Below are 27802 nucleotides of genomic sequence, written 5' to 3' on the forward strand. Positions count from 1 at the left end.
ATTTGACAGAGCGCTTGGAGAGCATGCAGATGGCAGTTGTGAACGGGGCAAATCCTAATATCATAATATAACCAAACAAGTCCTCTTTAGTAATGTTCAGGAAATAGAAAAGTACCTTCATTGTGGTAAGTCACACACTACACAGAATAATGCTGTACTTCATGATAACCCAATCCAACACCTTCAATTTTTTGAAAAGGCAGTTCGATATGTGCTGTAATCGTCATGCACAAACTGCCAATCGAGGATGACGATTGGTAGTTTTATTAAGTAAGTGGCAAGTTAACATAATTAGAATTATTCTTTTATAACTCGCTTAACACCAACAAGGGGTTTCTAAGCATGGGATTGGGATTCGAACCTGTGGTGCTGGCGTTGTTTTGTTTTGCTTCCAAGTCAAACGCGTTGCCCCTGAGCTATCCTTCCTCCCCAACTTCGTAGTCACTAGCAGAAAACGCATGACATGAAAAGGCACATACACAGGATATGCTGCGTTAGGTTGTCACGATGTAAATAATTCATGCCATACATAATTCATGACAGACGTGAGATACTGAAATAGATATGCCAATAATGATGTTTAAATATGGTAGTCCAATTGAATTATAAAAGCAAGCACGGTAAGCACATATGTTAGCTGAGTTATGTTGTGACACTGCAGTTGCACTGTGATTGTAACCTGGCAATAAAGGTGTATGCATGGGGATGGTGCGTTTTCATGTATTGTTGGCAGCAGGTTCACGTCAATAGGAGAGGCGAGCTTGGGCATAAAAGTTACACAGAAGGGTAAATGGACAAAAAACGAACGCAGGTGTCGTTACTGCAGGTGAGGCACATAGAGAGGAAATTTAAACAATGGGTGGTATGAGTGCTTTGGGCTGGAATAGCGCACTCCCTGGTAAAAAAGAACTCGTGGAAAGCGAGCCACTGTTAAAGGCAGGACTGTGCGTTGCGGTGTCATTCTGATCAACGTTTGACCAGTTTGCATTGCAAAAGATGCAGTGCATTCAGTGCCTTTCTGTGGGGTGTAAGATATGACCCTAGGAGTGTTACTATATCCGTCAAAGTAGCATTAAGACGTGGCCACCCTGGCAGTGTCGCAGTATGGATACACTGAAGGTCAGATAGAGGGAAGAGAGGAGACAAAATATGTATGAGTTGAATATAAAGGAGAGATAATGGGGGTGATGTGAGAGGTGAAGGAGATAAAAAAAATGAGATGTGCTGAAGGATAGGGGAAGGGAGATAAGGGATCGGGTTGGGAGGAGAGGCAAGAGCCTGGAGGAAGAGAGCCGGGAGAGGGTGGTGCTTGGTGTGAGGAGGACCAGGGGCTGAGGGTGAGTTTTCATTGCCAGAGATCTCAGAGCTTCATCGACCAGCCCGCCGGAGTCACTATTCAAGCAAAGTCCCAAACACACGCCTCACTAACTACTTTACAGCCACTTCCATTGATTTTCTTTATCAAATAAACATAATACCCGTTAGAGCAACACTTCCTCTTCGCGCAGCCAGAATGCCACAAGCTCCGAGGGCAGCACGCCACCGTGAATGTCGGCTCCCGCCCCTAGATACATTGTGCGTCTGGTAAAAGGCAGCATTGTTGTCAGAATTCCTAATATAAGATGTAAAACATAGCATACAAATGGCCGTGTGCCTGCGAAGCTCTCAAATCACCTGAAATGTGGCTTGGGGAAAGCAGAGAAGGGGTGGACCTTTGGGTCTCTTCAAATTAAATGGTAAATGACATGTATTTTTTCTGCAATTTGCATATAAAAATGTAACAATGAACTATCGGGCACATTTTTAAAAGGAAAACCGCTTCTTCGAAAGCTGTAAATCGCCTTTGACAGTCGCAGATTAGCATTGAGTTTGAAAAAAAATTGATTTTCAAAAGTTAATTTATTTTTAAAAAGATTTTTTAAAGTAGCCTAGCTGTCTTTTGAACCACGTCCACCCTATAGATGTCAAAAGTCTGTTGAATTATTCATTATTATAATTACTATCATCATTGCCATTATCCCTTCCCATGTGGAAATAATTGTATTATCGTCATTTGATGGCAAACGCATTTTTCAATGTATCGTCAGGTTATCCTTGATGCAGCTTTATAGCTTAAAAAAAGAAAGATTCGTTTATACACGAGATGGCTACACATTTAAACCTATGAAATCTGTCATAGATTTCCGTTTAGCTAATCGATTGAAATGCCAATAAATCGATTTGCGTTTTAGTGCTGTACAAACAAACGTTCTGTGCTTTTGGGTTTTAGGGGCGGGCTGTTTTTTTATTGTGTCGCCGCTTTCTTTGACACCTGCAACCAGCACTGTAGTTGTATTATTTTATTTGGAACGATTGCGACAAAAAAGGTTAATAATGTTAAAGGGGGATCGCTGGAATAAAAAGCACATATTGGATTTAAATGATCCCATGTCGTGGTCAAGATGCTTAAGCAAACCCCGTAGAAATGCTGGGTGAATTATATGCGATCAGCCAGTGATTGCGGAATATTAAATTAAAGTTAGATAAGTCCGCATTGAAGGAGGCAGCACCCAATCCTGAATTTATTTCCCATTTTCTCTTAACAGCATCACCGCGCGCTTCTCTTTGCAATGACAATGTGCCAAATCTGGCGTTTTGAGAGCATTTTCCATATGCTTTAACTGGAGGCTGATAGACAAAGAAGAAAAGGAGAAGATCCCTTTCCCCTCGAGGTATATCATTTACTTTTTTGCACTAAGACTTTTCATTGCCATTATTTGTTTGGACAATTATGTTCACCCTTACAGCTAATCATGTTATGTTCGGTTTTGTATTGTTCGTGTGTGATGTGCTCATACATTCCGGGGCAAGACTTTTCTTGTATTTGGGAATCCTTGCCATTGTCGTGGAGCAATAGATATTTTTGAGAAATGAGTGATTCCTGCATGTTGTGTATTCTGCATTTCGCTGTAATCAAACATCGGTTTAGTTGTGACTTTCTGCCTTTGGCTGTTGTGTGTTTCCGAGATTTCGGATTTTGACTCGGGTGTTGATGGTGTGGCTATTGCTGTATTCGCATCCAGCCTTTGTGTGATTTAAGAGATGTTTAAAGGCGTTTTGCCCTTGTTTGCCAGGTTTGCGCACTCTCCTTTTTGAGGTGCTACTGCTCCGTTTTCGCGATCTGCCCGTGTTGTGCTTAGGCTATTGATTAGGGGGGGCTGGAGTGGGTATCGATTTGAGGTGGTAGCGGTATTGATCGCCGTGGGGGTGAGGAGGCACGGCTGTCCGTGTGTGGTCACTTTCTTGCTGCTGATCGCCGGACCTGTGCTGGAGGATTTATGTGCTGGGGGTTTCGTCTGGCTGACGGTGGTGCCAGGGGTGGAAAGGGCGGCTGCCTCCGACACGTTGCCGTGCTGGTAGCCTTTCGGCTCTTGGGGCTGCGGGCTGGATTTCTATCGGCGGCCGGAGAAAGATGATTCTGTGGATAAACAATAGGGAGGGGAGTGAGGTCAGGATTCTTTTAGGGAGAGCTGACCTCTTCCTACCCAGAGTGCTCCCAGCTCCCTGACTGGCGATTCTCTCCTCCGCGTCCCCTGCCTCTTCTTCACAAGAAAAGCCCTAGTCCCGGGAAGGAGGATCTATTACCAGATAAAGGATGCTCGGGGCTCCGAGGGCAGCTGAGAGGCAACAGTCGGGTGCACCCGTATGAGCGGAGGTGGCCTTCTGCAGCCAGATCCCCAAACAAAAACAAGAGCCCTCGGCACAGCTGCCCGAAATGGACTTCCAAGCGCTTCATCTGTCGGATTGCTTTTAAACATGTGCTGCGTACACTGACACCCCGTTTCCGACAACTGACTCTTAGATTGCAGGCTTAGGTCTGGACCACGCATGTTTTCTCTGTGTGCATTTCGAAAGAACTCTGCATTTCCGAAAGGTTGCCAGATGCGTTGCCTTAGCCCTTGCGGGAAGTAACATTTTCTTATATTATGAATGTTATTTGCTTAAGCATTATTTCAAGCGACGAGTGTACTTTATGGACGACACTACATCTCTGCTTCCTTGTCAATCTCTCCTCGGAAGGAATTAATAAGCATGGCATAGATTACTATCGGCATTTAAGAGTGTTTGGAAAAGAAATTGCCGAGTTAAACAGAAATGTTAGTTAACTTGCTGCCTTTGTGAAGTACCCCCCTCGCGCTTCCCCTCACTACCCCGCCTTGCCCCCTCGAGTCCCCGGGGAGAAGGGACAACACAAGAAAAAGGGCGAGGGGGGATGTGAAAGTGTCGGCTGCTTAGATAAAGGGTCTCTAACACTGAAATCTTGTAATTCCTTGTCTCAAACTGAGCTCATCTATAGACTTAGAGGGCGCAGTCTGAAGACACGGATCCGCTCTCCCTGGGGCTGGCCAGGCAGGGGGAGGGCTGGCACATTTATTAGGCAATGCCATCGTTAAAACAGAAAACATGAGATAGCGTGTAATTAAACCCAGGGACGTCCCGCGCCCTTTCACAATCTATTTGTGTAGCAATAAAATACCTTTTGGAGATTGGTGCATTAGTACACATATTTTGTTTCTTGTTCTCGGTTTTCTCAGAATTGTTTAAAATGAGATCTAAGATGTGAACGAACCGACAATATTAATTTCGATATTTATGGCTTGCGTGTGTGTTTAAAGCTGTGGTCAGGTTTTGCTGTGCACGGTTTTTTTTGTACCAGAAAAATAGAGGTGTTGCTGTGATGGTGTGGATGCATCGATGGATCATGCAGAGAGAGTGGCCTGGAAAAGAGGGGAGCAACTGATAGAAGAGGCACGGAATAGGAAGGGGTTATTGGGGAAAAACTGCAGGGTTAGGGTATTATTCAAGAGTGGTGCCTTAGTTCCTCGTATGAGGCTATAACGAGGGAGGGCTGAAAGATGTTTGTGAGGGGGAGATGGACAAACCTCCGACTGCCTAGGGATGCCTGCCTCCTTGCTCTTTTAATGCCTTCCTTCCTTTCTTCCTCCTTTATTTCCTATGGCTGGCTCTCGCCTTCACACGTGTCCTCGACCCTCGTGGAGCTACGAGCGTCCGGTCAGACCCTCCTTCTCGGATCTGCCCGTGTGGCTCCGTCGCCTGCGTGGTCCTGGGTTTGTCCGCACTGTTGGCGAGCCTCGGTGTCCTTCTAACCCTCCACGTCCTTCTTGATTTCTGATAGATAACGTACTAGGGAAGGGAGATGGGAGGGGTTAGGAGGGGCACAACACATTCATGCAAGAGAAGGGGTGGACATGGGGAGTCACCGTTCACAATCTCGGCCCTCTTCCCTTTTGTCAAAGTAGCTGCACGCCAGTAACTCAAAACACACTTATAAAGCGGGCCTTAAGGAAACCACAACAAACCAGGGGCCATGCAGCTTTGGCCTTCTGCGTTTTGCTAGCGCTTTCTGCACTTAATCTAAGTTTGCAAATAAACTGGAAAGAGGGTCACAGAGAATGCATTTCCATGTTCTACCATGATCTTGGACACTTCATTATTCCACTAGCTTTGATTGAATACCAACCTAGATTTCCTGTGCTTAAAACATTTGGACTATCTTTAATATGTGTGTTCAGACATATACTATGCGGCGTACACGCGAGTGTGCATGCTATGCATGTAGGTACATCTGCGTCTATGTATATTTTTGCAGTCTTGCGCAATGCCAAGACTTATCCGTACATGTAATAAGGAATGTTTTTCCGGTAAACTGTACTTGAGATGATAGTGTAGTTTCTGATGGATTGATAATTGATGCTGACATGTTTTGCAAGGTATGACTATGTATTGACGTTTGTGTTCGAATCAATATCTTCCAAATACTTGAGACATTCCAGTATGTTTTCCATAAGTAAGTACTTGGAAGGGGCGATTCTGTTTTTTTCGGGAGACCACTCTCTGTCCGTACTGTGGAATGGCTTCGTTTCAGTTTATAGTACACGCTGCACATTTCCCATTGCCAGTCTATTGTTATTCCGTCAGGCCTGTCTTGTGTTCGGAGCTGTAGCTGGACCTTTGCGCAAGACCCGTTCATAGTCTCGCCCTACCTGTGCTTGCTGAACTCCGCCAGGTAAACATGTGCCTCCAAATACAGACGCTCACGGAGAATGCGTGAGTTCAGTCAGGGGTTCACCTGAGCCTTGCTTCCCATCCCCAGTTCTGCGGAAGCCTTGGGCTAGAGTTCCCCTGTTTTTGGCATCTGGTGGGTTTGGTGCTGAAGGCCTGGGGTACACTGCTTTGGCATGCCGTCCTGCAGAAGGAATCGGAACTTCAGAGGCACTAGAGATCAAACGCGAGGTTATGGTTCACCTGCCTCTCTGCCCCTTGACACTGGGAACGTCCATGCGCGTTAAACTCCTCCTAAGTTCTCGGTTGGCATTTGCTGCCCTGGCCACCCCATAGGAGCCTGCACGTGTTCGCCTAGTGCACATGCCAGCTCGCTGGAATCTTCTCTGCATGGAGGATTGGAACTATGTGAACTCATAGTTTTTAGCTAATGATATTTTACATTGTTAAATAATAAGCTTAAATTCCACTCAGCAAACATAACATTGGAACTAGAGTTTCAAGTGTCTCTGTTTTAAGGGTTGCTTTAACGTTGTTGTGATGCAGGTATGTTAGCGCATGCTATGAAAGGCCCTAATGAAAATAGGAGTACTGAAAGAAGTAAAGACTTGTCTCTATTCAAGCGTGCATGTTCACATTTCATTTCTCCTAGTGTAAACCCGCCTGTGCTACTCATCTCCAGTACACATAGTTGTGTAGCATTGCGTTTCCCGAACTCCATTCTGTCACCAGGCCACACACTTAAAGACATTGAAGTATTTGTGTCAGTGCCTAAACTGTCATGAAATCACTTTTCATAAATTAATATGCACAATTTGTTGTCTACTTGTTTGAAAGCAGAAGTGCAATGGTGTGAATTTCTGTAACACTATTGGGTGTGCAAATCTGTAAACATGTATATAAATCTACATATACGTCTATGGGTGTGCGTATGTGCATGTAGATGCATGGCTATGTGCGCGAGTATGTATGTAAATACATGTGTGCATGTATGTATGTAGAAGCTGTATGTGTGCATCACGTGCCTCTATGAATGTCTATTTGTATGTATATGTTAAGTCTTGAATGAGTTGGGGCATGTATATGCATGTACGAATGAGTCCCTGTCGGTATATTGTGGACGTTGTACATGCTGCATGCAAGAGCAGTCGGTGTTTGTACGTGTGTACGTCCGGGTGTGCAGCACGGGCGTCCATAAATATGTATAAAGGCCCGCGCTGGCGGAGCCATCCATATGTATATGCGTGCTGCCAATTAGCCGTCCGGCTCTGCGCGCTGATTATGCTGCTGCCGCCGCTGCTGCCGCTGCGCGCTGCGCGCTGTGCTGCTGGCTGCCCAGCCCGGTGCCGGCTCGGCTCCCTCTCTGCTCTCTCTCTGCAGCCTGCGCGTCATTTGCAATCTGCAGACTGTTGATCACCTCACTAATTACACCTCTCCCTCTGCTCTCCGCCGCGCTCATTCCCAGAGTGCATATCGGGAATAGACACACAAAGACATGCGCACTCAACTTAATCAGCCATTTTTTTTAAACAGGGCTAAAACGATAATAATTAGCAGAATAAAGACATATCGGATTTTCATTTCCTCTGCTCCTCTCCCCAGCCCGTGCACGAACGAGCAGCGAGCCGGCGGCGGGCGCAGACTGCTCCCCGGGCAGCACCCCCGGACCTCCGGCACCGCTGCTCCCTGCTCCTCCCGAGCACTGCCATGCAAGCAGCTCTCTGAACTTCCAGGATTATTCGCATTTTTTTGTAATTTTTATTTTTTGTAATTTTTTTCCGAGTGATTTTTTTGCTTCCCCGGTTTCTTTGGATGTTGATCAGCGGTGAGCAAAAGAAAGCTGTGCCCCCAAAAATGTTTTAAAAAGGAGAGAAGATCAAGGCAGGAGCCGCGCAAGGGGCGATGGAAAGTAAGTTCTTTCTTTAACTTTTATTGAGTAGTTTGTGTTTAAATTTAGGTCGGGTATCGATTATCTTTCCAAGCTGATCTTGCACAATCTTTGATATTTCGCTCGCTCTCCCTCCCCTCCGCCTCGCTCACACACACTCTGTGCACACAGCCCTGACGCCTCTCTCCGGACCCTGGATCCTTGGCCAGCCGGCCAGCGCCGGCTGCTGCGAGGCCCGCTCTGAGACCCCGGGGAGGGGGCTCCGAGTTATCTCTACAGTCCACCCCACCGAGACGTCCTCCGGGGGCTCCGTAGCTTCTGAAGAGCCCCCCCTAGGCTCTTAGACGGGGCACACGAGCTCTCGGTGCAAACCACTGGAATCCCTTCGCACACAGCGCCCAAGTTCCTGTACAGCCCACCAGAGACCCGGGCAGAGGGGACCATGCAAACACAGCAACCCGATCTTCCTGCCCCGAACACTACAGATCCCTGCGAGTGCATGCCCGCTCCGAGGCGCTGTCCCCGCTGGACACAGCCCGCACCCCTCGAGCTCCAGCGAAGGGAGACATGGACGCTTCTTTCCGTAAGCTACACACATGCTCCCAGACACCAGCCTCCCGAGCACCACAATGCAAGTCGTCGGGTGTATGTACGCACATGCCCATACGTACCCATGTGAGAGTACATTTACTTGTGTTCTCCGTGCCTCGCACGCTCTCCCTTAGGAAACTTTGCAGCTCGGGTTGCTGGGAGCTCCGTGCCGTGGTGCCCGGAGGAAGGAGCCCCGAGGGCTTCCGCCAGGCTCTGTGTTTTTACGGAGGAACCTCTCGTCTCTCGTCGTCTCCGAGCATGCTTGCGGTTGTGTATGGGGCGCCCCAGCTCCGGACAGCTGCCGCCTGACCCCGTATTGTGGAGCAGCCCTAGCACCCAGGACGCCGAGTTCACACACCCCTCTCCTACGGCGACCGTACAACCGGCTTCGAACAATAAAAGCTACCACAATGTTATCTGAAATCGAGCCAGGCAAACACTACGTGCAACACAGCTGCCGATCACAAAAACGGCTCTTCTGAAAAACATAACTTGTTATTTTTCCGTCGTCGCATTACGCCCCCGCGGACCCCTGCCTTGATGCACCTAGTCAGACCCTGGGGAGTCCGACTGTTGCCCCCGTGCCCACTGCCCGTAGACGGAGGCCCGGAGGAGCCTGCCAGGAAGGGCAGGTGCTCACACATCGCTCCAGAGTAGCCCCCTCGGGGAAGGCAGAATGGGATCCTTCCGCTCGCTACCATGGTCGTAACACAAAGCCCCAGAATAACCCGGCAGGATGGCACCCCTGTCCCCACGACGTAGCCCACGGATAGCCCTAGAAAAGTCCTCCAGGGAAGGTCAGGATGTGTGCCCTTTCGCTCCCCCACCCCCTGCCAAGGTTGAAGCACAAAGCCCCAAAGGGGCCCAGCAGAGCCCCCTCCCCACGCTAGGAATCCGCCGATGGTGCCCGGTTACCTTTTTGAGGCTGATCCGGGCAGCGGTTCCCTCCAGCAGCAGAGCCCCCTTACCCAGCCACAGAGTCAGATCCCCTCTCCAAGCGCACGAGCACGCATGCAGAAGCCCAGGCGTTGGAGAACATGCTGCTGCCGGCGGCAGGGGAAGGGCAGGCAGGCAGGCAGGCTTCACGGAAGTCCGTCCATCCTCATTCGGTTGCCTGACACTTCCATTTCCTCCTCCGCTTCATGCCTTGTTCCGTTTTGTCTGAACCCTTCTCCATTTTAGTCAGTGGTCACGTCGATGGCGAGCACGGAAGGGCTTTTCTCTGCGAGGTGCCCGCGAGCCTCCCTTGGAGCTGGGCCGGTGCACAGTGTCAGAAATGCACGTCTAAGATAGCAGCAGAGCACGGTATGGGGGCTCTGGACGCCCGAGCAGTGCGAGGCGGCCGAGCCTTTTCGGCTTCTGCTTAGATTGAGGCAGAGCCTTGGCTGCGATTGGGACACGACAGTGACATGGGCATCGATCGCTTCCATAGAGAGCAATGCAAAAACCGCCTGGGTATGTAACACTCTCGGTGCCACCAGCATTGCCTTTGCTGTGTTTTTGACGGGGCAGCCTCTGTGCTTCTGCTTTACGAGGAATGACAATATTTGGACTTGGATGGTCTACCAAGAGAAGATTGCACTGTTGCGGTTGATTTTCTTCCCTTATTCTTATGGGCAGCTAACCCAGTGTTGCTCCCAAAGTTTCTCCAGGCTGGTGACCCTCACGAGACCGAGTATTCAAAGGAAAGGATCTAGAGGATCTCTTGTAGCTCTCCACGCCTGCAATGCCTATAAAGAGGAACATTCCAAAAGATCCCTTTGCGAGCCGTTTTACTCCCAGTTCACTAGTGCTTGGACTTACCGGGAGCGTTCATTGCTCCCAGCCTGTTTGTTATCTTTGAACAGTTGTTACTAGAACAGGGCTGCAGTCCCAGATACATGATTGTGAAACGCTTACTCTCTCCAATGCCCGCGCGAGGCTTACTCAACATAAACATACGATCTGTTTGTGTTCTAGTTTGTAATAATAAACAGCAGGGTCAATGAAATAAATGGGGACAGTCGTATATCTGCAAAGTGAACCTTATGTCTAAGGAACAAAGAGAGGTCAGGTAAAGCATCTGTGTCAGCCACACTAACAGTACTTGCTCGGGCTGTGTGTAGAATCACTGCTTTATTATTCCGTAAAGCTCAAGCACGCAATTACTTTCAGCTACAGAATTCCTTCCGTGTGTGTGTCTGTGTGTGTATGTCGTTCTTCTGAAATCCACGATCGCTTAAATATTTTATTTTTTGTTATGTTGGCTTTTAAAGATGTGCTAGGCCAGCAAATAAGCATCTGCAAAAGGCTGTTACAAGCACACCTTTTAATATTGTAGAATATGCTTGTCCAGCCCTTACCACGAGCCTAAATGTACACAATAAAATTAGATTTCCTCTAATAGCAAGTATTAGACCGTACACTGGATGGATGAGAATTGAGGTGGTTGTGTTGATTGCAAGGGTTTAATGTTGCATTTCAGAATCTGATGTGGTTTTCTCCTCTCTTCCATTAACTGCAAAGCCCCTGGGGTTTTACAATTATTTCTTAAAGATAATACATTTAAGATTACATAGCTAGGCTGGAGAAAAGTCATAAAGGCAAGAAGGGAAGCCCTTAATAACTCTTGAGATTCAGACATGTTCAGCAGTTAGATTGGCTCTGACTTCACCAGGGGTCGACAATGTGTCATTTCCATGAAGCCAAATTGCCCCCTGCCTATATGATATTAATGTGCAAATCAATATTTCAGGGATTAAATTTCCCTTCTTCATTTTTTATGGTTTCTACCTCAATAAGTCTCAAGTCTATTAGAAGAGGCTGGATGATTTAAAATCTTTCTCAGGAGAAAGGCTTGTCGTAGGCGTGTTCCATGCACGGATTCTGGATTTTCTCTTAATGGCTGGAGGTGTTTTACAGAATGTAGTGTAGAGCATCCTCAATAGTGGAAAGCCCTTGTTCGATTAAGCGCTAAAAGGTATTGAAAATATGATATGCATGTTTACGCGACGTATCTACAACATTGCACTGCTTTGCAAATATTGTGTTAATCTCCTATTGATTTATTTCAAAATCAATTGCAGCTCCAATCTTATTAGTGATTTGGTCAATATTCTTCAGTGCTGTGCCCCGTTTTATTAATCAGCGTGTGTTAGTGGAATGCCTTACTCTGCCGTGACAGATCCCCCCTGTGTTGGTATGGTGTTAAAAGAGGCCTGTTTTGATCGCACTGTTTTGCATACATGACTTGACCCATTTACGGTTTGGTGATTGGCTTCCTATGAGAGGTTTCAAGGCACAATTTTCCAGTTGCAAATATTTACATAGCAAAGAAACAGTTATATAGATGAGATGCCCTTAACCTAAAGGGAGTATTGCGTTGATACGTTTAGAACACAATGCATACATGTATTCTGAAAAGAAACGGTGCCTGATGAAAAATATATGGCAGCATTTGAGGTTGTGACTTCAACCTATGTTATGGGGAAGGCCTGCTGTCTATCATTCTGTGTTGGTTTATGGTCTAAAACCATCTGGCGAAAGCTCCGCACAGCTGCACGAATTACATGTGTGATAGGACATTTTTTCCATTCAGTGTGAACTATTCCTTCCTAAGGAACGCACAGCAGACGCGCTTAGTTTAGCCTGTGAAAGAAATGCAGATGCGAAAGCACAAAAGGCTCCTTAATAATCTCTGCGAGCTGTTTGTTTTTCTTCCCGAGGCCTGTCTATTTGGCTTCGGAAAGTCATATTTATCAGACAGATAAATAGGAGAGATATTTTTGGGGTGCGAAATTAAAATAATATACGTCCTTTCATGTTCAGGAATAGTTTTTTATGGCTGCCAAAACGCACGGATAGTCTAGTCCCATTTACAATTAATTCCAAAAACGATATTGTTAACTCCATTCAGTGGCTTGAATAGTCCAAAAAGTGTAACTGCCACCGCACGGATCCACATTGCATATATTTAGGTAAAACACAAGTTCCCAGATCCTTGGCTTTCCCCCTTTTTTAGTTCTCTTGTGCGTGTCAGCTCATGGAAAAGCATCGTTCTGATTATAAAGTTTAAAAATACAGTGACAGCAAAAATGTCATGTAAGCGGCAGTTTTCATTTAAGCAGTCGACATAAGCATATCTATCTTTCATTCTATTTTTTTATTCTTATGTACATACTGCAATATTTATTGCGCACGTAAAGTGTGTCAGTGTAAATACTTTGTGGGTGTATGTGTTTGTGTGCCTATAACTGCATTCTGTGCGCATAGACGTGCGTGAGTGTGTGGGGTGAGGGTGTTTCAGAAAGAGGTAGAGGCTAGGTTAAGCCTACTGTTGAGATATGAAGGGCTTTCCTGTGTTTGCCTCAGGCCTATGCCTACAAGGCAAGCTTTCGCACCGCACGGTTGTTTTATGGGTTAGAGACTTGGCCCGGGTTCAAAATGAAATAGCGCCAGGGACATGGGGGTGGAGGGATCAGGAAGCAATACATGTTAATATGAACAAGATGCATGTAATTAGTTCTTAATTAGGTTAGCATATGCAAATTGCCATTTTTGGACCGTATTTATGTTGTGCAGATCACCCTACCACAATTGTGCTATTGTTCCGAAACAATAATGACTTACAAGTTGGATTGTTGGAACACACAACTGGCTTTCTAATTTAACTCATACCATGTTGACATTTCATAAGTTTCCATGGAGACAGCTTTAATTGTGTGGCTGACTAATGTCCTGGGATACAAACTACCAAAAAAAACAAAGCACTGTTTGCCTAATCCACCTTCCAGGGACACTTGTTTGTACATGGTTCCCTTGTGGGGGGATTTGCATATGCAAATAAACATTTTCCCGGCTCCATTTGTCATGGCCGTTTATTACCTACGAAGAGGGCATTGTCACATTGCAGTTACTGGGCCTTCGAAGACAGGGAATTGTCAAGCAGCCCGGCCGCATTCTTTCATAATTTGTTTCTGATTAATAGAGCAGAGTGGGGCTCTTTCTATTCAGGCCTCTGCAGAGGGAAGGTCAGCTCTGGCACTGAAAGGAGTTTCCCCAGCAACAACCAAAGCCCTCTTCCCTGTCCCCTGTCTTAAAAACGGTCTCATACAAAAAGCATTGCATCTGCTAATAACCTGCTTCCCTTACCTAAGAAACTGGAGCATAAGAGCGATTCTGCTACTGGAATATGAATCCTACGTTTGACGGAAAGGTAAACTGATATAATTGCTTTTCAGTGGAAGGAATGGGGGTTTACACAAGTGTGAAAGCATCGGAAAAGGATTAGCATTTTTTTGCATACCGAAAAGCTCTCTTGAAAGGGGCCGTGAATGGTTGACTGCCTAACTAAGATGAAAGGCAGATGAAAATGAAGGCTCCTCTTTCTTTCTCTGCTCAGCTCTCCCCCAAAGTTATGTTTGCCCAAGACTTGAGAAAACAAGCGAAGGATCCGATTTCAGCTACTTTCCGAGCCAGCCCTGCTCTCCATCATCGGGTGGAGTAATATGTATGATAATGGCGCTCTCCAGAGATGATCAACACAGGTCTGCATGTAGTAGGTTTCAGAAACATGACAGTCGGAAGCTTGTCAAATATTGACTCCTGGCCATCCAGCATCTTAACTTGTTGAAGATTTTTTTTTTGTGTCAGTTATCAATAGAAAAATATTGTTTGAAGTAACGTATGGTATGATTCATGAACACCTTGTCTACCTACCAAGCATTGCTATATCGGGTTTGACAACAAATACTTTGGGCCTGATTCACAAAGCCTTTTTCAGTGGAATGCCCCCATTGAAAAACATTTTGTGAATCCAACCCGTTGTGTCTACTTAGCAATATCAATGCAGTACTGCCTTGGCACTCTCATAACATTAGCAGTGCTTCTCCCCTGTGTTCCTTGCACATTGGGCATGTATTTATAGTTCATATGAAGAACTAAACCATGTCTCCTAGTGGCAAATTCGAAGCGCCACAGCTCATTCCTTCCAGGTGAAGAGGAGTCAGCTACCCAAACAGACTACTATTCTCCATCTGTTCATCAGGATGGTGTCAATTCTTTCGCCGCAGGTGAGGGAGAAGCTAGATTAACAGACATCACAACCTGTTTCTTGTGGTGGACACAAGCTAAGGGGGGACTTGTTAGTTAACAAGGTGTTGCAGTTGAAATACCATAAATGACAAAACACAAAAAGAGGAAAAGGATTCATGTTTGCATAGCCCTTTAAGTAATTACATTTAGCAATAGACTATTGTTTATCTGCATGCCAAGTCACCAAATGATCAGCTTGGAGCTAAAGCAGACAGGCCTTGGCCTATCCCACCAAATGCTGGACTGTTTTGTTTACTGCTGTTTCGTAGAACTCGCAGATCAGAAGTTCTTAGGCCAGTTCAGTAACGCCCCTGCTGAGATAATAGTTCACTGGTCCAATGCAAATGTAGGCACCATGGAATAGGACAAATGAAAGGACAGTGCTGGTCGGCGCTGTGTAGAGTTATTTGCTTTCCATAGTAGCCGTTTCCCTCTGGTGTTTTTACAAACTGTTAATGTGTTAATATTTCAAATCGATGGGCTTTCGATGACACTGATACCTTTTATTCCACAATCTACCTTAAATATTTTTCTCGCTTTCTAACTACTTAAGTAGCAAGTTACCTTTATGAAGTTGGAGTATACTTTTCAGCCCCCAGGACCTATATGGTCAAAGCACAGGTGTATTCTGGAGTCCTGGTGGATTACACGTGTGTTGGCAAGACTCAAATGCTGTCACCGGCATGGCGGTTTCCACTAATAATCACGTGCTTGTTTGACATATACACTTGGAAAACGTACTGCATGCCTGTCTATTGTATGGAGACATAAGATAGTCATTATGAGGGCATATGTCTGACTCACAAAACACAAAACATTATAAAGACCTAAAATAAGGTGACATCCTCTCAGCATCTTGTACAATACAAATTTTGACATTGTAACTGAACAAAATCGGTGGTCTTTTATATGATGTTGTTGGGTCCTGTGAAGCACAACGTTTGACATGTGCGTAATATCTTGGCTCTTTGGATCATATTAGGAAAGAAGGGTGTGTGGTGGTCAGTGTTATAGCAAGAGAGGTTGTTTTTGTTAAAGTAATGATGCACAACTGATCAGAGAAACATCCCTCCACTGCATTTGAGCATCTTCATGTTTGGAAATGTGCGGATAGTTGTGTGTGTGGCAGGTTCATGAGCTTGGGTTGCTTGATACGTTAGGCATCTGTGGGCCATCATCCTAGCCTGTTTGGCTGTACGCATACATAGGCTTGGGCATTTTGATCAGTGTGTAGTGTGCATGGCAAGGAGAAGATGAGGGTGTGCTTGGTAACTTGCTGTATTCCAAGAGGCATGCGTGTGTCGCTAACATAGTTAATCTCCATAGTGACCAATTTACTGCAAGTCCATAGGACCATGTCCTCCACACTTGTAAGATGTCGTATCAACAGGAAAGGCACAGACATATTTTCAGTGAAGCTAGGTGTTGTCCAGATTGGCTTTGCATGAAGGCCCACCCAACTCCAGTTGAGGGCCTTTCTTTAATATAGGATTCATGTTTAGATTTTTAAAGTTGCGTAGAATTGCAGCTGTAATTGTGCTTGCAATAACATTACACATCTATTTCTACTGAGGCTAAGGATTGCTTGAGAGTTGATGCAGTTTCCATTTTAAAGCAGAGATGCTATTTGTTTTTGTGAACATTATGTTCACTGTGCACACCAAGACTTGTCAACAAGCCATTGCAGTTGTTAAAGTTAGTGGGCCTGATTCACAAAGTATTTTTCAACGGGATTACGCCTTTGAAAAAGGTTTCTGTATATCTGACCCAATGGATGTAATCACAACCAGTTCTGCATATGTACTTTATATTCTTATACAGAGAAAGACTATCTTGTTTTGGGAGCAAGTACACTTGTATATAACGCAGGCAGTTCTCTCTTTGTGAGGTGTCAAACGTGTAAACTAACCTGGAGCACCCCCCGTTTACAACCAAAGTGCACTGGAACCTGTAGGGAACATGTTACTCACATTGTCCTAACGTAGGAGATAGAATTGTGGTTCACTTTTATAGCAATCTTTTTAATAATTATTATATATGAAGCTTCATGCCAAATTCCTATCTCTTTTAAGTGGTTTAATAGCAGGTATTATCATTACCCCATTTTAATTGTACTCAATGTATCAACCTCGGCAGTTTGACGGGCTTAGCCAATCTTGCCACAAGATTGGAACGTGCTGCAAAGTGCATGCAGTCTTCCCCATGAAAATAAAAACAAGATGGGTGTGTTAGATTTTGAAGTGCACATGTGTGCCCCTAGCAGCATTACTTGGCTTTGTTTGATGCTAGTCCTTTACAACTGCTGTTGTACCATAATTAGGGCCTTTTAGTTAATGCCCCGCTGGCACACGTGCATTGTATGGTGTAAAGAGGAAAAATACTTGGCTCTCAGTTTGGCTTAGCCACTTGCTGATCGTCTAAGCACTTTTCTAGGTCGTCCAGGAGTTTCCAGGAGTTGATGCAAATAGCAAGAGGAGAGGGAGAGAGAGAGCGTGTTTGTGTCTGTCTGTGAGTATGTGTGTCAGAGTCGTGGAGAGGAGGTTCCCCTATCATGCACCCCCACCCTTGCAATGTGATTGGAGGACAGCTAGAACCCACTGTTTGCCCGTTGCTCCTGGTCACAGAAGCCTGTTTAAGTGCTCGCTGTCAACAAGGAAATCATGGGCAGCACTTGAAGTGGCTCACCTCTGATTTATTCATAAACCTCACACGAGCACTTGGCTTTGTTCTTGCTCCTGCAAAGGAAGTTGATGCCGATGCGAACAGAAATAAAGAGTGTTTAGCAAGGACCAAAAGTGAATAGCACTTTACCTCAAAGCTTGACCTCGGTTCCAAGGATCTGTTGTGCTACCATTGACACTGTTTAGATGGGAAGTCTCAGATGAATAATTAGAGAGGTCTCCACAAGTACACGGTATGAACTGCATTTATGATCAGAAAGTGTGTACCATACGGAGCTGCAAGTTGGGTTCGAACTGCACAGAACAACTGCTGTGCTTGTTGTGACTTAACAGACCTTAAGGCGAGCAGCATCTGTCATTAATTTTTTTTTTAATGTCTGAAAATGGGGTTCAAGTTTAAAACTGCCACCGTTCTTAGTAGACGCGTGCGACAATCTTAGTGGCATGCTTTTCAAATCTGTTGCTGTGCCTATTTTGTGTTTATATGAGCTGTATGTCTTCATTTGCCAAAATGTGTCACTACTACTGGTAGAACACCTTTTTGAGGTATGTAGAGGAAAGATTTGCGTATCGGCACAGTTGAGTGGAGCATCACTTGCACTGCAGCAGAGGTTATGGGTCTGATTTACAAAGCGTTTTTCAATGGGATTGCACCACTGCAAAACACGTTTCTAACTCAGGCCCTGTCTATTGTATTCACTAAGTGCCCAGAGAAACATGCCCTTAATTACAGCATCATCTACCCCAGCCTTTGTTTTAGGCTGCTTTTGGGGGTGAATGTGCTGTTATGTTGTTGCTTAAAGTTGCAGATCTCTTGAAGAGACACATTTTAAGGATATTTTAAATGAAGTGCATCATTTTAGAGAACTGCTAATGATACTTAATTATATATCTGCTGCAAACCCTGTCTTCTCTTGCAATCCGATCATAGGCATGGGCTCATTTGTCATGGCTGGAGTGAAAATGTCACCACCAATGAGTGCTGACAGGGGCAAGGGGGCTTCTGGACAGTGGTGTTTCCAGACTCTTTTGACTGGGGTGCCCGAGTGGGGCACTGATTTATGCAGGGGTGGCATGAAGCACGAGCGCACACACACGTAATAATCATAGTTTAGGATTATGGGGTGACACCTGAAGTGGCCAGTCAGATTCCATGGGTAGCACGTGCCACCCCCAGCCCCTTCCCGGACAAGCCACTGCTTCTGGAGATACTTTGTGTGCTGGGGTTGGGCCGCGGCTTCGAGGCAGCTCTAGGGAAAACTGGGATTAGCTAATTGTGTGCTCAGATCCCTACCATAACAGAATTAGTTAGGAAAGTAAGTCCCTAGGCATCAACCCAATGGCACTGCAAAACTGTGAGGCGATTTCTTTAACAATTTGTTGATAATGAGATAACATGCTTAACAGTGCTTTGTTGCACTGTGTCCCATAAAGACTGTGGCATAAATGGGGGGAGGGACGTAAGGTGGTGGGAAGGAGAAGTCTTTCCCAACTTTAGGCCCACCACCCATTTTGTATAGACGAAAAATGTTACAACCAGATTGCTCTGTTAATACATTTCTTTGAGATACCGATGGAACCTTATCTGCTGCAGCCATTGCCAATTGTTCTTTTATTGGTATATTTCCTTATATCTCATGATAATGTGTAGGGAAAGTTTCTATCTAGACGATCACTATCCTTGCAGTAGTGCAGACAGTAGAAACATCTAACTAAATATCCATCTTTCCTCTTACATGCAATTTTTACGAATATTTGTCTGCAAGACTCATTTGTATTTCATTAGATCATTAACTCACACCACCATCGTTTCCATTGATTCTATATACTTTTGGTAGAATAACATGATACATGTTTACTGTCCTGTAGGTTGTAGTGAACCAAAGAAAATCAGATTCGTGTTTTCCTTCTTGAAAATTGTCAGCTCTTTAGCTGTTTTAAATGTATAATTTTCATTGCATGTCATTCGATAGCTGTAGTAATTTCACCAACCGTTGTCTGTTTGCACTAATGCCGAAACCTGATCAACATTCCACTTTTTTGGCAAACTTAAATGAATTGGTGTTGGATTGATGAAGAGCTCAGTTTTCACTGACCATTCGCCTCCATTGTGTCCTGACACAGTCTCTTGTAATGAACCCGAATAAATGCTTAAAAATACAAGAAACCTTCCTTATCTAGTAGTTTTTTAACACTGGTACTTTTTTACTTTCAATATGAGATAATTTGCTAAAGAAAATTATTTGAGATGCTTGTGTATCTGTTTCATGGCAGACAATGTCACATTCATAGAAACAGTACATTTATGATATCATTAATCCTGCAACGTGGTTCTTTGACACATGCATCTTTTGAATCAATACAGTGACTTCTTTATTGCGTTTGCATAAGTAGTGTTCTTAAAATGGGGTTTCTTTATGCTGTTGGAGTTCAGTTGGAGTTCAAGGTGTAAAATTCGGCTAAGAATTACTGATTGTTGATTTTATTTTGCTTGACATCCACTTTGATTGAAAAGGGATAATGTGTTGGGAAAAAAGAATCTTATCATTACGTCAGAAATGTAATTTGTTGATAATGAAATTTAAATAAGGTTAATATATTGTACACCAAAATTGTTACTGTGGCATCATTCTCTCTTATGCACAGCCGTCAAATGTACTTTCAGTACTAAAGATGGCAAATTGAGTGCAGAATAGAAACAAAAGTGTCTGACTAAACGAGGGTGTGACAATAGTCTTTGCTGCTAGATCATCTTAAAAAAGTCCAGTGACCTCTGAATGATAAATGCTTTTCTCACCCAACGGTTTTCTCAGACCTAAGGATGCATGTATAGACAGATACACCTTCCAATGTCATGTTCAATGCTAATTGGTGTTTTGTGGGGCATGTAGAATGTCATGTGGAATGCTAGTCCTTCGGCAGCCCACACACCATGTAGTATGTTTCATAGCCCCTACACTTATATGGCATATGATTCTTAAACTGTATTTTCATTATTGTTTTGTGCGATCCATTAGTTACCTTTTCTTCAGCGTACAATCGTTCGCACAATGCACATCAATGTTTTGCAGGCCATAAAACCAGTAATATGACATACCTCTCCCTTACACAATGCCTGTCACTGTGTGTTGCGACACATAGCCCGTGTCACATGTCATTCTTTTAACAATGAATGCCAATGTTTAGTAGACTACATAGCATACAAAGAAATATGGCATACAATTGTGTATGACACAAATGGCTGGATTTATAAAGCGTTTTTCTATTGGGCTTTTGTAACCAAGGCCCATAGTCTGTGAAGTGGTATGGCATACAGTATTTTCAGCCTTACACATTCATGTTTGCAGTGCACGTATCCTGTAAGATGACATACTATCCTTTCTGCAAGGCACACTCACTATTTCTTTGAAGGACATACAGCCTGTATTTTTACATGCCACCTTTTCGGCTCTGCATATCATTGTTTTCTTTTACATGAAGATTGTAACATGGCATTCTTCCATAATTCTTACGCTGTCGCCAGGTTTACCTACTCCCACATGTAGTGTTTTTGAAATAAGCCTCAAAAGGTAGCGTTGCTAATAGAATTTGACTTCTTTCTGAAATACCTGGCCTGCGTTTGCGTTTATGGAGATAATTATAGCAGCATAGTTGGCAAGTAACGATGAGTCCTAGAGAGAGGCAGGCAGCATTTTAGACCATCATCTTTGTTATGATGCCATGAAATGGAATGGTTATGCTTGGTGTTATTGGCCCTGAGTGCTCCCGTAGCAATTCGACTATTCCTTGACTTCCATACTTGCTAAAAAAAAGGTGCCTTTACACTGCTGCAGCTTTTGCATTTGATTTGAATGTACCAGTGAACACGTGACATGGCACTGTCTATCCCTTGCTCTTTGTTCCGTGCTTTCAGTAAGACAACGTGAGGCTTGTGTGCATAGCAGCATTTTTAAACAGCTCGAAGCTCTTGCTGAATGTTGCTGCTTCATTGCCTTTTCATTTCACCAGAGCAAGGTTTTAGATCTTCTGATGTCCATTAGAAACTGCAGGAAACAGTAAGATCAATGTATAGGTCAGCAAACCTTGGTAGTTATAGTTATTTTCCATCTGCCAGGCTTGATGACATATGCTATGAAGGCAGTGACACTTCTATTGTCAGAGGAATTTAACTCTGTCGGATTAGACATTCGGAATATTGACAGAAATATAAACATAGTAATATGATTTGTTAATTCGTAGACACAATTAATCCAGTGCGTTTTTTTTTATAGAAAGAAAGACTCCATGGATTTCAAGGTTAAGCTTCTTTCAGCATGATTATAAACTTGAACTTTCAAATCTGTGAGAGGGCTGGCGTGCATGGAAGAGTGATGAAATGGATTTGGGCCTGTCCTCATCCATAAAATGCTTGTAAATTGGTCTGAATTTACATAATTCTAAGCGTTTTCATACTGTATATTGTGGGTGCCATGTAATACCTGGCAGCACCCTTGTGATTTGCAGATTAATATTTTTCATTGAAGGGAATTCAACTGGATTAAGAAGTCATAATTTTTACTCTAATCCTGCTTTGCATAGATGAGACCGGGGATGGAGGGGAGGTGGTCTTTCTGGGGTGCTGCATTCAGAAACATTAATTTCTGGAAGGCACAGTAAAAGTGACTGTCTGCTTCAGATGTAGGGGAGGGGGGCAGCAGCTTTCTAGTGATGTCTGGGCTTGATTATGCCTCAAGTTATTCCGACAGCAATCAGCAGAAAGTCGCAGTGTCAGCGGGTTGGGAGAGCAGCAGAGCAGTGTGACAGAATCAGGAAGAGGTACTGTAGCTAATGGCACTTTTGTCCCCTTGTTCGTATGTGTGCACGCTCCTAATATTCAGGTTGAATGAATGTACCCACCAAAATATGCCAGAAAACTGTTTTTTCCTGAAAGAGCTTGTGTTAGTGCACAGAGGTTGTATAGACGCAATGGGGCCCACACCTTGCATATTGGGCAAAACAAATGAGTCATAGCTTGTAGGTCGCAGATCATGCTCAAAGGGAGCAGCTGTAGTGTTTTATTAAAACTGTGAGAAGAAGAGAAAAAAGTGGAGCCCCGGTTCCAGGCCCTGATAATTAAATTACAAATTCCACAGCGCATTACAGGCTCATGGCAAACATACGTGTTCCCATTTCTACTTTAAGCGAATGCAAAAAAAAGAGCAGCAAGGCTATCGGTCACATGAGGCTTGATGATAGAATTAAAACAATCTGGAGGCTTGGCTAATGTCGGCCTGGAGGGGCAGGAGAGATAGCTAGAATGCAGAGATGGAAGCAGGTAGAAAACACTCCAGCTTGTGTTTGTAAAGCGAGCCGGCTTCTCTTTACTCTCTCGGTTTGAAAGCTGCCCTGTATTCGGTTACATCCCTCTGTTGAAACTTAATTACCTTTTCCCCTTTGTCGTGACATGGGTGGAAAGTTTTAGCCGTGTCAGAAGAGGTCGTCACACATTCTTTTGCAGTTCTCTTCATTAATTCCTCTGCGCAGAAGCCCTTTTCTGTCGTGCTGGGATGGTGGAAGGGTGTAATAGAAGAGCCCTGAAACATCAGCAGGAAGCTCTAAGCTGGTTAATGCAGTATAATTGTCTGGACATAGACTGCCCTTTGTTTGTGCAGTTCACTTCGAATCAGCTGTAATTAACTCCAGAGTGTTTCCAGATTGCCAGAAAAGAAAAATTACAACTTTTCTGTTTTAAATTGTAAAGTTCACATATGCATTACCTATGCAGATTGCTTTTTACTTTGATATATTAAGAGAAAGCTTACTTAGCCTGCCCTTGCGCCCCCGCCAATTAAGAAGAAAAAAAAACGACAGTATGTATCTGGCATCTGTTATTTGGGTCTGAAGCTATTAAAAGTGGCTACCACTTTTTGAGGCCATGTGTGATAAGCACGCAATCTCTCTTTAACTTGCTATGCACCAGCAAGCATTCATGTTTGTGTGTTAGATGAATTTATGTAAGAAGGGGAAAAGAAGTTGGGCTGTCAGTTGATGGACTTCCCTGTGCACTGTGCCAAGCCATAAGCCATCAGGTTGCAGTGTGAAAAACCACTGGCCCATGTGACACATGTAGCTTTTTTCTGTGTTTTTTGCACACACCCTTGGGTGAAAACTAACAGAGTGATCTGTGGGCTCGGAGACTTTATTGGTCAAACTATCTCCCTATGCATTGTAGTTTCCAAAGAATAACTGTGAGAAAAGAGTAATTTTGATGTGCTCAGCCTCTTGCCAGCGACATGCATGCCACGCCCTCTCAAAAAGTCTGCGCCTTAAAATCATGAGCTTCAGCGTGGGCTAAAATGAGGTAGTAGTGTGATCAGGTCTCTGGATAATGCATCTAATAATACAGCGCCCGTACACAAAAGAGCTGCCAGCAACCGATGGAAACAGAAGTCCGGCCAAAATCTTTTTTCCCCTTTCTTCTGAATTTAACAATACAGAATTTAAGCTTCAGTGTGGCTTTAGCAACCAAAGAAAGGGAGCTCTTCGTATCTGCATAATACCCCTTTGATGGATTTTGTCATCAGCCCTCTGTACGTGGCAACAAATAAACAAGTATAATTATACTTGTGAAGCTCCATTCACTGCTTTGTCAGGATTAGATATATGTGCCGTTTTCACACTGAGCCTCTCCTTTGTCTTTGCCTAACTCACTGTGACATATTGATAGAGGGTTTGGGATGGGGAAAAGGCCACAGCACAGACAGTGATGACCTTTTGGAAACTTGATATAATTCAAGAATTTGTATTTATTTTATTCTCCTGTTTGGATGTGCAACGTGTGGTGTAACCACGTTTGGTTTATAAGTTGGCAACTTTTAACCCATTCTTGACCGCGTCAATAAAGAATCAAAGCCTTGCGAGACAGCTAAAGAGCAGAGAGGAATAAAAACAAAGGGCTAAGAAGCCCAGTGGTCTTCGTTCCCAGCATTTAGCACTGTGGCTAACCTAGCATTCCTTGCCCATTATTCTGTCCTCTTGATCAGATCACGTTCTTTTTAATCAGTTCACAAACACAGTCTCACTGAACCGAGGAAGAGGGCTGGGGCATTCTCAATTAAGAAGCTGAGGTGAAAGCGGCATCTCGCATTCTTTGTTCTAATCGGAGCCCTGCCGTTTAAATCTGGGGGAATTCATCTATTGTCGACCAAGCCCCCTTTTTCATTAGCAAATCTCGTTGTAGGTGTTTTTTTTCTCTCAACTTAGCCGAGCGGAGTTTGGGAAACATTTACTGCGGAAGGTGGATGCAGAAGGGAAACCAAAGCTGCCTGTTTTTTCCTTCACATTGGCCACACGTTTCTAGGAAGGTTTTATTGTCAGGCTCCTTTTTAGCCAACGGTTCTGCGGAAGGATGGAGCCAGTAATCCAGGCAACGGCGAAGAAAGAAAGGTATGGGGGTTGCCAAGCATTGGAACCGGGGGCTTCGTCGAGGGGTTTTCTGCTTTCCCTTGCTAGCTCTGCTTGTGTTTGCATGTCCCTCGCTGCGTTCTGTTTGTATTGGGCTGAGTCTTGAGAGGGTGTCGTGACCTGGTCATGTTTCTGGAAGGGGAGTGCTTCTGCACTGCTGCCTGGTCGATACTGGATGTTCGCTTGGCTTGCACACGCTGGGTCTGTCTCACGGTCCTGGAAGTTCCAGCGCGGATGGCCGTTACTTTGAGTGCGAAGCCATGAGGAAATATTATTTTTGTTGTGATCTGTAATAACGGTCAAGTAAACGACCTGTTTGTTACAATGTCACTTTCAATCTAGTCCCCGCCCCCTGGAAAATCATAATCCACAGGAATGCTTTCTATTTATATTTGGCATTCTTCCACCTGTTTTCATGGCACACACATGTACTCGCTGTAAACGATGTGTTCGCTGAAGGTGGACATCGTCTAATATGCATTGTGGAAACACAGTTTGCTAGAGATAAAGTGGCCTTTTGCCAACTGCAAATGGTTGTTGATTCTGTTAACTGGGCTGAGTTCATCATTTGTGTAAACAGTCGCATTGTGGGACATTGCTGGGCCCGTTTTGTAGAAGCCATCCGTTTCTATTTAAAACACATTGAAGGACAGTGGACTCACGGACCCTTAAAGAATCCCAGCCCAACATCTGGTACGTTTGTGTCATCATTTGTTTGCTTGCATACTTACTATCTACCCGTAGTGTTCATCCACAGCAAGGCCATCGGACTGAGTGCATGTGTTCAGTGTGCAAAAGGAGAGGGATTGTGTAAATTATTGCACCAGCTCATCTTAGTGCAAACTTAAGTCTTCTGACTCGGGGGCTCCATTGTTGTGATGCCCTGGTAAATGTGTGCAGCTTTGCATCAAATACACTATTACCAGGTTTTCCTGTTCTTCGTGATCAGGGGACTTCAAAGGGGGATTCAACTGCTTGCATGCCATGAGCATAATTAACCTGCTGCTCATCATGATTCAAATTGCACACTGAGCGTGGCGAGTTTCACCCAGGAGCAATTTTATACTGTCAGTCTAGCCATCTCGAATATCAAAACGAGTTTTTTAAAATTAATTTTCAGTTTATATGTTATGCAAATCTGCTATATCGCAAAATGACCACTCACCCTCTCTGTAATTTGATTTGATTACAGTAAACAATTAGATTATTATTTTTGTTCAGTAGCTCAGTGACCCTCGTTGAATGCCTATTGTTTTTTGTGTGCAAAAGACTGAATACATTTTTCCAAACCATACCCATGTGTGTCTTTTCAACGCACCAGACTCCCAGTCGACTTTTATAGGGTCAGTGTGCAAAATCTTCATGTTTGACGAAATGCAGCTGATTAACTTTCTAAACATTATTACTAGACACTTTTAACTTGTGATGTACTTGGTAGATTACCACATTTTGTAGGGCTGTTGCAATGAAAAACATACTTTTGAAAAAATAAAAATGTTTGTTTTTTTTAATTTTAATTAGGTAGATCACTTCACCTGGTAATTGCAGTGACGATTTTTCCCTGCATGCGAATCCAGTAAGTGTTTATATTTTACCCGTGGTCTTGCAAGCTTTGTAGAAGGGGTGGGAGGGGTTGGCAGCTTCTTTAGTGACCTCTGTAACGTGTATGCCTTTTTTTTGTAATTATTTGCTGTTTGTGTTTGTTCTAAACAGTTTGGCATTTGCTAGGGTGTCCTCTCCCTAAAAAAACAATTGAGAAAAGCACAGTGCCCAATATTTGCATAATGGTATCTGAGAATAACCACTGCTTGCAGTTAGTTGACTCAGCTGCTGTTATACAGAGTTTACAGCAGAAAAGTTCCATCGGACTGCAGACTGAGAGATATGCACACGCTCAGATCAGCTTTTTCATTAGTCAGTCTGCTGCAAATTAACAAAAGTATGTGCAAAACCTTGCTTTGTTGCTTCGCCATTCTACCGCAGCATTTCTTTTCAAGAGCCTCATTTCTCGATGATGGGAGTTTATAGTTTGAGTTGCCAGCCAGCAAAGAATGATTGAAGGATTTCATCAGCAGCACTTAGGTATGATTTGTTAAGGCAGGGGAGATGTTGATTGAGGTAGTGGTTGAGAGATGGGCAACTCACCAGGATTGATAACATCAAAATGGTATTTGAAATGGTGTTCATTACTTTTTATAGTGAAAAAAACAGAGCCAATGTGATTGTCCCCTGGGATGTGGGACTGGTTGCAGTAACATTTAATTTCTGTTTTGTAGTCCAGTGATGCAATTGATGTACGAGGAAGAATTATGATTGGTGCTTAATCAGGGATTGCCTGATGCCTATTAAAGACGTTTGCACAGTGACAATTTGAAGTAAACAGTCCTGGTTGGCTAAGTGAGACCCACAGATTAGACCCTCTATGCTGACTGCCCTTGCACTGATTTGATCTGTTTCCTTCGACTCTGCAATGTCGATTTCCATTGGCATCATCATAAATGAGCTAGGAAGAAAGCCTTCAAAATGAGTTTGACATGTAATAAAATAGTTTTTTCGTGTATGACAAAAATGCCCTTTCTGCTGAAGAACTGTAATTTGGGGGATTTAGAGAGTTACATAATAATTGCTGATTATTGAAATTGAAACGTGTTCAAGATAGCTATGTGTTTCCAGAATAATAGAAACGTACAAGTTATCAGGGAACTGTAATACACTATCAGATATAACTTTAAAACATGCCATCCTTTATTGTGTGGAATGAATTTAAAGCAATTGTCTATGATAGATTAGTGTGCTCGTTTTATATAATTCCCTTTACCCCTGTTAGATAGCCTGCTGTAGAGAACCTGTAAATTAATGATGAACTATTATCGAGCTGTATCATTATTTAATAAAAATGGCTTCTCTCAACTTATTTTTTATCCAGGTCCCTGACAGGCTGGATGAAATGAGATCCCCATGTAGCAATTGCCATGGAAACCTGTGACTCCCCTACTATCTCAAGGCAGGAAAATGGGCAGACAACAACAAAGCTGTGTGGAACGACACAACTTGATAATGAGGT

General features: G+C 44.0%; 1 protein-coding gene and 1 long non-coding RNA gene across 7 annotated transcripts in view; one reads left to right on the forward strand and one right to left on the reverse strand.

Moving 5' to 3' along the window:
- Positions 1-9918, reverse strand: part of LOC138497640 (uncharacterized) — a 182407-nt gene extending 172489 nt beyond the window's left edge. Inside the window, exon 1 of the long non-coding RNA XR_011278624.1 lies at positions 9458-9918. This is a non-coding gene — a long non-coding RNA (uncharacterized lncRNA). The remainder of the gene's footprint in view (positions 1-9457) is intronic.
- Positions 7321-27802, forward strand: part of ZFHX4 (zinc finger homeobox 4) — a 193672-nt gene continuing 173190 nt past the window's right edge. For 2 of the 6 annotated variants that reach the window (XM_069621229.1, XM_069621233.1), the window contains exons 1-3: positions 21951-24720; positions 26260-26314; positions 27665-27802. The exon at positions 27665-27802 is cut by the window's right edge and continues 2480 nt beyond it. In XM_069621229.1, the coding sequence (XP_069477330.1) occupies positions 27711-27802 (92 nt within the window). In that variant the 5' untranslated portion in view covers positions 21951-24720; positions 26260-26314; positions 27665-27710. Of the gene's footprint in view, positions 7973-21950; positions 24721-26259; positions 26315-27664 lie in introns of those variants that run through there. The other 4 variants (XM_069621232.1, XM_069621234.1, XM_069621230.1 and 1 more) reach the window with 3 other exon arrangements.

This window comes from Ambystoma mexicanum, chromosome 5q (assembly GCF_040938575.1).
Source record: "Ambystoma mexicanum isolate Mex_15411 chromosome 5q, UKY_AmexF1_1, whole genome shotgun sequence".
NCBI lineage: Eukaryota > Metazoa > Chordata > Amphibia > Caudata > Ambystomatidae > Ambystoma > Ambystoma mexicanum.